Source organism: Leptonychotes weddellii, unplaced genomic scaffold (genome assembly GCF_054177405.1).
Source record: "Leptonychotes weddellii isolate Sample4059 unplaced genomic scaffold, ASM5417740v2 HiC_scaffold_3801, whole genome shotgun sequence".
Lineage (NCBI taxonomy): Eukaryota > Metazoa > Chordata > Mammalia > Carnivora > Phocidae > Leptonychotes > Leptonychotes weddellii.
The window spans coordinates 77-12,030 of NW_027983549.1; the positions used below are offsets into that span (position 1 = coordinate 77).

General features: G+C 43.1%; 1 protein-coding gene across 1 annotated transcript; it reads left to right on the forward strand.

Annotated features, from left to right (window-relative positions):
* The first annotated feature begins 7,529 nt into the window (after positions 1 to 7,529).
* Positions 7,530 to 8,951, forward strand: TAS2R38 (taste 2 receptor member 38). The gene is made up of 2 exons (XM_006746562.2): positions 7,530 to 7,655; positions 7,920 to 8,951. The coding sequence occupies exons 1-2, from the start codon at positions 7,530 to 7,532 to the stop codon at positions 8,943 to 8,945; spliced, it is 1,152 nt and encodes a 383-aa protein (XP_006746625.2). The 3' UTR covers positions 8,946 to 8,951.
* Positions 8,952 to 11,954: the final 3,003 nt, after the last annotated feature.

Consider the following 11,954-nt stretch of genomic DNA (forward strand, 5'->3'; position numbering starts at 1 on the left):
AAAAGCCATCTATGAAAAACCCACAGCGAATATCATTCTCAATGGGGAAAAACTGAGAGCTTTCCCCCTAAGGTCAGGAACACAGCAGGGATGTCCACTATCACCACTGCTTTTCAACATAGTACTAGAAGTCCTAGCCACAGCAATCAGACAACAAAAAGAAATCAAAGGCATCCAAATCGGCAAAGAAGAAGTCAAACTCTCACTCTTTGCAGATGATATGATACTTTATGTGGAAAACCCAAAAGACTCCACCCCAAAACTGCTAGAACTCATACAGGAATTCAGTAAAGTGGCAGGATATAAAATCAATGCACAGAAATCGAGTCATTTAATTTCAATAGAGTAGTCCGATGTTCACGGAGTCTGAGTCGGTAAATAATTAAGTAAATACAGAATTTCTTTTTCAGATGAAATATTCCTTCATTCATTCAGCCAATTCCAAGTTCCTCTCTACCATGTCTCCCAAAGTGGACACTCTCAGATCCCATCAGTTATCAAACTCTACCACTCTCACCTTACAGCTGGCCACTTCTCTTTCAGCCCATATCTTGAACTAGAGATTCCCATGGTCTCCACCATGGTTCCCCTGCCCAATGCCTGGAGAACACCTTTCCACTCCTGTAAGGGAGCCCAGCATAACCCTGACCCACTGGTCCCAGGTGACTGAACCAACCCGGTCCAGTCAGATTCTCTCTCCCAGAGATTAGGATTTGGAACAGAGAGTCTGAATCATATTGCACCGCGTGCTAAGTCTGTGGGTCATGTCATGTTATTGAGAGAGAAATTAAAGCTTTGCTGAAAAAACTTGTTTACCCAAAAGAGGATGGAATAGGCATATAGAATGTAGCAGAAATGAGAGACCACTCAATCCAAAGCAGAGACTCGCTGCCAGTATTTTTCCTACTTCTGTGAAGGCCAAGGTGCAACTGAATTTCATCTGATACTCATGCACCTTCACCAAAATACTATTACTACTATTACTACCACCACCTCTTCTGCGACTAACCACCACCACCACCACCATCATTATTCTTTCTTCCAGACAGTTTCTGTGCATTTCCATGCCTGGCAACCAGTCTCTGCTAGCCCTGCTACCACAGGCTCTTGGTTTTCTCCCTTTGTTCAGAGTAAATATCTTCACCAAAAATCTCTAACCACTCCCGTCGAACATACCTTTCTACTTTGTTTTGCTGGTTTTTACAACCCCTTGTAATAATCATGGGACCTTCAAATCCCCACAGAGTCTCTCTGAATTGTTTGTCATCCGCATAGAAGTATACTTTTTAGATCAGGATATACGTAAACTAGGGTTATGTGGTGACCCGCTGAGAGGTACATCACACATTTTCTTTTTTTTTTTTTTAAAGATTTTATTTATTTATTTGACAGAGAGAGAGTTAGCGAGAGCAGGAACACAAGCAGGGGGAGTGGGAGAGGGAGAAGCAGGCTTCCCGCCGAGCAGGGAGCCCGATGCGGGGCTCAATCCCAGGACCCTGGGATCGTGACCTGAGCCGAAGGCAGACGCTTAACAACTGAGCCGCCCAGGCGCCCCGATCACACATTTTCTTGGAAATTCCATTTTAGTCCAAGATCATTAGAGAAGAATAAGTAATTTGGATCAATATTTTGAATGATGAAAAATGTGACAGTATAAAGTAATAGCATGCAAATTTACATACTTTTCAACATGAAATACTAAATTTTACAGAAATTTCCCCCTGTGATAAGATGCTAGTGAGTATGCTTTCCCCTTGGCCCCCACCCAAGGGGAAAACATGTGAAAAGAATGCCACAGAAAACATCTTAAAGGCACTGACAATATCTTAGAGCCATGAACAGACTCTCTCTCTCACTGCTGCCCTCTCTCTGGCTCAGCCTCTCTCCCTATGTGCTTCCCTCTCTATTCTGCTCTCTGCAAATCAGCATATCCACAGGATCTCCCTGTCTCTGCTGGATAGAGAACCCTCAAGGTGCCAAGGCTGCCCAGTGTTCTCCTACTTATTGTGTCACAGAGAAACAGAACAGGACTGGTCCTCATCTAATGTCTTACAGCTCTATCAGCTTTTACAAAAACCTCCTCTTCCTTAATTCATTTTAGTGGACAAAATGAAGCCTAAGAAGGGGCCCAGAGATCCCTCTAAAGGAATCCCTTTCCACAGCTCCCTGATGAGGGAAGTGATCTTATGTATGTCCTTGAATCACCAGATTCCACGCTGATACCAGATTCTATGTCTGGACCTGGGATGAACACCTAACCCAAAGACAGCAAGTCCTTATTTCGACCAGCCTCTTATGGAGTAGCTCGCTGTGTGATCACAAGACAACTTAGATTCTCTGAGTGTGAGACACAGAGAGAATTTGCAGCAGGATCAATTAGTAGTAAGAGCAAATTGTAAAGAGAGAGAATCAGAAATAAGAGCTGTATCGAGACAATCTTGAACCTCCTCTCCCCATACCAGTACCACTCTGCCCACATCCTTCTGACAACCATGAGTGGACAAAATAGACTTGAAATGCAGGAAGCAGAGACATCCTTCCTTTTATTTCCTCTCTTGCACTTCCTGTTTTCTGCCTCTCCATGACAAGCATACCCAGACAGAGCCCAGGCTGTCCTTGCCTCCGTTCCACTTCCATGCTTAGGCGGGCAAATAGATTCCCAGGGCCCTTCTTGCAGGCAGGTTATCAGCTAGTAACGGCATTCACCTTTCGGTAATGGTGGCCCAAGCCTTGCGACTTAAAACCATAAAGAGATGACCTTTCTCACAGAAGGAGAAGCCTGGAACAGAGTAGTTGCTGGCGTGGCTTCAAGTACTCAAAAAATTCAGGGTGAGAGCTTTGCAATTCTCTTGGCTTTTCCCTCACAGGTGGAGCTCTAACTATAACATTCAAGTGCCGGCTGGCACAGAAAGAAGAAAAGGCAGCAAGGGTTTTCTAAAATAGTCTACCCAATAACTTCTTGTGTTCCAAATGCCACTCCTATCTATATGAAAGATGAGAAATGCAGTTTATTTTTAGATGGGAATATTGACATTCCCAATACAGGGCTTCTATTGGTAATCAAGAGTGTAGGTAATTAGCAATATCCACCATGAACAGAGTGGCAAGCTGGATGTGTGGACTCTGCCTAAGTCAACTGTGTGCTCCAATCCAACTTGCACTACACACAGCTCTGCCTTGGGACTCTTCAGGTGCTGGTCTAGCTTTTAATAAAGCAATACACCCCCTACACCCTCATTCCACTGCTGTTCTCATGTAATAGGAGTGACTGGCAGAGCTGGGTTTGGGAATTCCCGGAGCTCTTGGCTATGTGCCGTCTAAAAGCATTAACAACAGTCTTTAATTTCTAATGACAGTCGGAATCTCACTATGGTGGAGCAGTCAAGTGAATGGCAATTAATTCTCCATGCTAAGATGACATGGATACTGAGTAAGGTGCCAGTGCCCGAGCCATGCTCCAGACTCAGGTGTGGCTCCTGCTGGGATCCTGGGAAATCCCTAATGCCCTTTTATCCCAGGGGTTCTCAAATGTTAGTGTGCATTAGAATCACTTGAATGGCTTGTCAAAACACAGATCGCTGGGGTCCACCTTCAGAGATTTTGGTTCAAAAGTTCTAAGTAAGGCCCAAAAGTTTGCATCTCCCACAATTCTCTGCTGATGCTGACCTCCCTGGTCTGGTGTAACTTATAGTAAACTTGCATTACTGGAGATCTCCCAAATGAATCTTTACTCCTTGCAGCCAAAAGAAGCTGCTTAATATACCCTTTGAGTTCAGACAGAAGCCCATAGGATCGAGGACAAGATCTAATGACAAACACCATATCCCTCAGAACCCTGCCTACACTCTGGCGGCTCCAGTTACTGGGTCAAATTTCACTAGTTCTTTCTTCCCTTAGGATGAGTACTTTCCTGAATGACCACACAGTAGGTTATGAGAGACTTACAGCCTTTAATCTTCAGTGCAGAAAACACATTTGAATTCCAGGAGTGAATTCATCTACATTCAAGCAGGGCCTACACACACATTCATAAGAAAGCACAAGTGATCATATCACTGCCTTGGATTTAAAGCGAATGACCAAATAAATGAACAAAAATCTAGTTGTATGTCATATACCACAAGGAGCAAAGAATGAGTAATATATAATCCCTGCTTTTGGATAACTCAGTGTAATTGGGGATACACACTTGCAAACCAATACATATTTTGATCAATATGGTAAGTGCTATGATAGTGTATGGACAAAATTGTGGTGTGGAAGCAAAGAAGATAGGAAGTCTACGGGAGGGAATCAAAGAAGGCCTCAGCCCAGATCTACTCGAAGAAATTCTGCGGAATTTCATTTATACTTATATTTATACATTGCTAATTGCTATGTTAACCTCCTGGGTAGATGGACATTTTCTTTCAGTCATCTTAACCGAGCCTACAGAGATTCCTCCCACCCCTTTCCCTGCCAGAAGAGTAGTTTCCTGAGATATGAACCCACCAGACTCAACTTTTCTATCTTTCCTGCGAATGGGATGATAGTTCATCCCTCCCTCGACCTCTACCTCTACCCTGAGGTAGTTCACAAGGACTCAACTGCCACCACCCAAAATAAACCCATTCAAATAGGACTCAGGTTGGAAAGAACGTTACCAGGCATTTTACCCAAATAAGGATATCCATTACACCCCACTCTACAGATTGGTAGCTAGACTTAGAGGAAAGATCATCAAACATGAAATCAGAATATCTGGAATTAGAAACCCAACTTCTCACTTAGTACTTTAGTTATCCTGGCAGAGATATTAAACTATTTCACCTTCCTGAAACTCCACTTTGTCAATAAAATGGAAGTAGTGTTATGGTCTTTACAGGAACTGTGAGCTTAAGGGATACTTATCCTACTATAAAGTAGTAAGTGGAGTCTACAATTTCAATTCTGTAAAATATGGAGCCACATTTTCCCAAGATTAAGTAAATTGTTTGGGCTGAGCCTGCCCAGTAAGCAGGTCAGGAATTCCAGGTCTCACAGTGGTCTGGCACCCTCTGGTGGGAACTGTTAAATAATGATAGGAGGATTCTGGGTCCCAAGCTGGTTTGAACTTCTGAGGAAATGGCAGTGATTATAGGACTCTTCCAGTTTGTTGGGGCCCATTTCTTTGTCCAATTATCTGGGAACATTGGAGATATGGGGACTCATCCTCAGCCTCCACACTTCCTGAAAGTAGGTTACCCCTTGACCAACATCTCCCCATCACCCCCCACCATACCCCTAATAACCACCATTCTACTCTCTGCTTCATGAATTCAACTTTCTAGAGTCCATATAAGAGTAGGATCATGCAGTATTTTTCTTGCTGTGACTGGATTCTTTCACTTCACATAATGTCCTCCAGGTTCATCCATATTGTTGCAAATGGCAGGATCTCCTTTTTTAAGGCTGAATGATATTCCATTATATGTATATGCCACAATTTCTTCATCCATTCATCCATTGACAGATGCTTAGGTTGTTTCCATATCTCAGCTATTGGGAATAATGCTGCAATGAACATGGGAGTGCAGATACCTCTTCGAGGTACTGGCTTCATTTCCATTGGCTATATATCCAGAAGAGTGATTGCTAGATGATACAGTGGTCCTATAATTAACATTTACTGATCAGACATCATGTGCCAAGCACAACACCAAGCATGCTGTATGTGCCAATTCAGGTAATCCTCCCAATCCTCTGAGTTAGGTGTTATTTTGATGGTCATCTCCATTTCATATGAGATAAATATAGAAGATTCAAACATTTGCCAAGTCACACAGAGAAGTGGCAGAGCCAGGCCTCAACCTTAGAGACCCTGGTTCCAGAGGCTCCTGGTTCCAGAGGCTCTGAACACAGAGCCACCCTTCCTCTAGGTGCTTTATGGAACTGTGAACTCACTCACAGGAGCATACTGCCCAGAGCGAGACTGTGAAAAGTTAGCAAAAACGGCCAATGAGGCACGAGGCTGAGCAAGCAGAGGAGCAGAGGTAGAAAAGCTCCACCTCTTAGAGGAAATGTTACCATAGGACAGATTGCAAACCAACCACTCAAATTCTCCTTTCCTTTCCCCATCATTCACTCCACAAAATGAGTGAATGACTGGATGAAGCATGAAAGACAACAATAAAAGAACTGGAAAAGTTAAAGCATTTGTAAGAGTGAAAAAAAAAAGCACCAGATCAGGCAGAAATGTTATAAAACAACAACCGGTCTCTAAATGATCAGCTCTCCAAATCTCCATTGAGTAACTAGCCTGAATTTTTCCAGAGCTTGCAGAAGGGATTATAAAATCAGCTCAGATTCCTTTAGAGATCAAGGAGAATTAGAGATGCCAGAAAGCCCAAGCACATCAAATATTTGGAAATGTTTAAAAGGGGAGAGAGCTAGACTTCAGAAATTACAGCCAAGTATGTTAGAGTATGTTATATGTTAGGATATAATGCCTTGGAATGTTAAAAACTCCTAGATATAATCCACAGGGATGCTATAGACTAATAAATGTTTCATTTGTGGACATTTCGTTCATTCAAAAATTATTTCTTGGGTCCCTGCTGTGTGTCTTCATGAAGCCTGTATTTTTAGTGGGGGATAGGTATAGGCAATGAATAACTGAACATACACAGGAATATAGACTAGGGTAACTATGATTACAAGCATCCACGATGTGGGTAAGGGATGCCAGTCATAGGATGATCAGAAAGGTCCCTCCGATAAGGTAACTTTTGAGAAGAAAGTGGGACACCTGAGTGTGTATGGGAAAAGTAATTTGGGCAATGGGAAGGGCAAGCACACCAGTCCTGAGGTGGGAGTATGTGTGGTGAGTTCACAGAACATGAAAGAGGCCCATATGGCTGGTATGGAGTGAAGGAGGAAGCAAGTATCATGGACAACATCTAAGAAGGGACAGAGGACCTGATTAGGTATGTAAGGACTTTGCTTTTATGGTGAGAGAAATGAGAGGCCCCGAAAGGCTTGAACAGAGCAATGACATGATCTTAGTTATACTTTAGCAGGATCACTACTGTTGCTTTGCCGAAAATGGGGTAAGGCAGTGGGGAGTGGGAAGCAGAGTGAGCAGTTAAAAAGCTTCTGCAATAATCCGGGCCAGATCACCCCCTACCCCCTCCCTTCATGGCAGGTGCTGGCCTTGTTCACGGTAATGCTCCTCTTGCCAGCACAGTGCTTGGCATAATGATGATGCTTGAATGAAATCTTTAGCAATGGCAGTCTTAACTCATGTGCTGATGCCAGGGGAGGAACCATGCATTCATCCACATTAAAAACAAAGTCTATGATAAAAGTCATGCCTCAGAGGTGATAGAAGAAGGCATGCAAATGGAAAGAGGCACCATTTCAAACCTTAGTTCATCAAGAAGATATGCTTTGCCTGCTGCCAGTTCCCTTCAAACCCATAAGCAAATCCCACTCCCTTCTCCTACCATGCAGGTCCAGATGGGCATGCAAAACCGGACTTAGAAAACTGAGACCCTGTCTTGTTTGTGTCCATGATGCTGGCCAACTGTGATCTTATCTTTCTGAGTCTCAGCCTCACCCAGCTTTTCCTGCATGGGCTGCTGTTTCTGGATGCCATCCAGCTTATATACTTCCAGCGGCCCTCTGAGGAGGCTGCTGTACGGACACACCTAGGTTTATTCAAAGCTTCTGCATCACCCAAGAGAAAGAACCATCATTCCTCTGCTCTTACAATGAGCCCTAGTGTGTATCCAAGAAATATTCCAAAGCAACAATATCCCTATTGTAAGTTTGCTGTCAGAAATTTTTACGCATTCACTGTGGGATAGATCTAGAGCAAGAGCCCGATGCCTTGTGAAGGAGAGGTCCTGGCTTATAATGTACACTGACCCTTCTCTGCTGGGTGGTATGTTGAGCCTTAGATTAACCAAGTGAGAAGAGACATCATATTGACCCTGACTCCTGTCATAACTGTGTCCTATGAAGTCAAGGGTGCATTTCTATTCCTTTCAGTCCTGGAGTTTGCAGTGGGGATCCTGACAAATGCCTTCATTTTCTTTATGAATTTTTGGGATGTGGTGAGGAGGCAGCCACTGAGCAACTGTGATCTTATCCCTCTGAGTCTCAGCCTCACCCAGCTTTTCCTGCATGCGCTGCTGTTTCTGGATGCCATCCAGCTTATATACTTCCAGCAGATGAAGGACCCACTGAGCCTCAGCTACCAGACCATCATCATGCTCTGGATGATCACAAACCAAGCTGGGCTCTGGCTCACCACCTGTCTCAGTCTTCTCTACTGCTCCAAGATTATCTGTTTCTCTCACACCATCCTGCTCTGCTTGGCAAGCTGGGTCTCCAGGAAGGTCCCCCAGATGCTCCTGGGTGCCATGCTTTTCTCTTCCATCTGCACTCTCCTCTGTTTGGGGGACTTTTTTAGTAAATCTGGCTTTGCATTCACAACTATGCTATTCATGAATAATACAGAACTCAATCTGCAAATTGCAAAACTCAATTTCTATCATTCCTTCATCTTCTGCACCCTGGAGTCCATTCCTCCTTTCTTACTTTTTCTGGTTTCTTCTGGGGTGCTGACTGTCTCTCTGAGGAGGCACACGAGGATAATGAAAGCCAAAACCAAGGACTCCCGTGACCCCAGCCTGGAGGCCCATATCAAAGTACTCAGATCTCTTGTCTCCTCTCTCTGCTTCTATGTGGTGTCATTCTGTGCTGCCCTCATTTCAGTGCCTTTCCTGATGCTGTGGCACAAGATCAGGGTAATGATCTGTGTAGGGATCCTAGCAGCTTGTCCCTCAATACATGCAGCAATCCTGATCTCAAGCAATGCCAAGCTAAAGAGAGCTGTGGAGACCATTCTACTCTGGGTTCAGAGCAGCCTAAAGGTAAGGGCAGATCACAGGGAGGATCCCAGAATTCCAGATCTATGTTGAGAGCAGACACGAAATGAGCTCTTCACAAATATGCCTCTGATAGTTCATAAAGCCTTCAGAAACCTATTCCAGTTTCTTCTGTAGACATAAGCGAGAGTCTCTCCACTTTATGTCAATGAACTCACCCATAGTAGAATAAAATCATTAAAGCTCTATCTGCGGCCTACGCAAGAATGACATGCATGGGTTCTTCAAGTTTGTTTTGAAAAAGAATGAAATAGGTGAGGTACTCAGTGTAAATGCTTTGTATACTATAGTTTATTCATGCTTGGTATGAAACAAACCATGAGAAATCACCTCTTATGAAATACTATCTAAACCCCAAGATAACATGATTGGCTTTTCACATGACTGCTAAACCTGTTTCTTAAAAAAGGCGCTAGCTTAATATTAGAAAATATTCACTACTATGGCAATTACATAACCCTCTTCAAACTCCACAAATTTCATGGATATGAAAAGACAGACTTGGAAGATCAAGTGTCATCACTTCAGCTTCAAGAGGTACTAAATTAAAACTCCTACACAAACCAGAGAATAGGGGTCATTTAGTCTGAAAATATGCAGATTCAGAAATGTGCACTCAACCCGCTTTATAGTAGGGGTAAAGAGTGGCAGATATTTGCTCAGTGGGTGCCCAGGATACCAACACTGGTGTGTGCCTTCTGGCTCTGCTCTATTTGCCCCTGAACACAGTGCTTTGCCTGGTACCAAGCATTGGAACCTACCAAAATAGCCTCACTGGAAACCATGTTTGTAGAGATTTGGCATTTTCTGCCTACCAGGAAGGCTCTCCTCAAATCAAATCCTACAACACTCCGGAGAGAAAAAGATATACAAGACATATAAATCTTGACAGCCTTCAAAAGCATGGCAGGTCACGCACAGAGGCTTGTAGCTCTGGCAGCTGTGGGAACTGCTGAGCAATGGCTTCCTCCTCTCTGGCACCCAATTCCTCCTCCCAGTTGTCCAAACCAACTAACCTCTTGTCCCCTCTGCTGGGTACACAATTTGTAACTTCATCTGGTTTTCTTTCCTTGGTGGACACCGAAGTTGTCCTAGGTTTCGCTCCAAGGCAGGGGTCCCCACACTTGGCTGCACATTAAAATCACCTGGGTAGCTTTTAAAAATCTCAATGCCCAGGCCACATACCAGGCCAATTCCATCAGATCTTTAGAGGTAGAACCCAGGAATCATTTTAAAGCTCTCCAGGTGATTCCAGGGTGCAGTCAGTGTTGAGAAACTCTGTTCCAGATGCCATTTCTCTTGAGCTGGATGATGTCAGACCCTCCGGTGGAACTGTATTGTGGCCTTTAAAAAAAAAAAAAAAGATCTTATTTATTCATTCATTCATTCATTCATTTTTTTATTTAAGAGAGAGAGAGCTTGCATGAGCGGAAGGAGGGGAAAAGGGGGAGGGAGTGGGACAAGTCAACTCCACACTGAACAAGGAGACCAACATGGTGGTCGATCTCATGACCCTGAGATCCTGACCTGAGCCAAAACCAAGAAGCTTAACCTATTGAGCCACCCAGGCACCCTGTATTATGCCCTTTTAACTCCACTTTCCCCTAGAGTACTTGGGAGGAATATAAGCATAAAGAAAATAATAGAGAACATCCCTTCTTGTTTTTCTTTCTTTCTTTTTGTATAAATTCTCTCTGAACCGGGCTCCATTACCTCTTACTCCTCTCCATGGCTTTGTTTTTAACATTATATTTTGATATAATTTCAAATTTATAGAAGAGTTGCAAGAATTCCATATACCCTTTACCCACATTCACTCATTATTTATGTTTTGCCCCATTTCTCTTTCCACTCCCCCACACAGATACCTCCAGTTCCAATCCAATAATACATGGTTCACTTTACTTTTCCTTTTTACACACTTGTAAATCCCTTCTCTAACCATGAGAAATATATTCCACATATGCTTAATAATTTGCTCATTTGCTTATGCCTAGAATACAGAGAATACGGTTTTGAAATTTCTATCCTATAGCACTGCAAAAGGCAAAAGGACTAACTAGAATTCAATATTTGTTTATAGTTTTTCATGTTTAGGTAAAATTTACATACAGCAAAAAGCAAAGATGCTAAATGTACAACCGTGTACAATGTGAAGTTTGATAAATGATACATGCATGTACCCAACACCCCAAATAAGTTGTGCAATATTTCATCAGCACAGAAAGATCCAGTATTCTCTTCCAGTCAATCCCCATCCACTATGGGCAACCACTATACTAAATTTCTTCCCACAGATTAGTTTTCCCTGTTCTTGTATAAATCCTGTAATTATTCCTTTGTTTCTGCTACTTTTGCTCAACATAATGTCTTTGATTCATCCTTTTTTTTTATTATGTTATGTTAAACACCATACATTACATCATTAGTTTTTGATGTAGTGTTCCATGATTCATTGTTTGCATATAACACCCAGTGCTCCATTCAATACGTGTCCTCTTTAATACCCATCACCAGGCTAACCCATCCCCCCACCTCCCTCCCCTCTAGAACCCTGTTTGTTCCTCAGAGTCCATAGGCTCTCATGGTTCGTCTCCCCCTCCGAATCCCCCCCTTCATTTTATCCTTCCTACTATGTTCTTTTTTTTCAAATATAATGTATTATTTGTTTCAGAGGTACAGGTCCGTGATTCAACAGTCTTACACAATTCACAGTGCTCACCATAGCACATACACTCCCCAGTGTCCATCACCCAGCCACCCCATCCCTGCCATCCCCCACCACTCCAGCAACCCTGTTTGTTTCCTGAGATTAAGAATTCCTCATATCAGTGAGATCATATGATACATGTCTTTCTCTGATTGACTTATTCCGCTCAGCATAATACCCTCCAGCTCCATCCACGTCATTGCAAATGGCAAGAGTTCATTCCTTTTGATGGCTGCATAATATTCCATTGTGTGTGTTTGTGTGTGTGTGTGTATACACATACCACATCTTCTTTATCCAATCATCTGTTGATGGACATCTTGGCTCTTTCC

Excerpts from the sequence above, each read along its gene's own strand:
- TAS2R38 (XM_006746562.2), top strand. The coding sequence starts at position 7,530 with ATGATGCTGGCCAACTGTGATCTTATCTTTCTGAGTCTCAGCCTCACC. Across the intron at positions 7,656-7,919 it reads GGCCCTCTGAGGAGGCTGCT|ATTAACCAAGTGAGAAGAGA; the intron begins GTACGGACACAC and ends GTTGAGCCTTAG.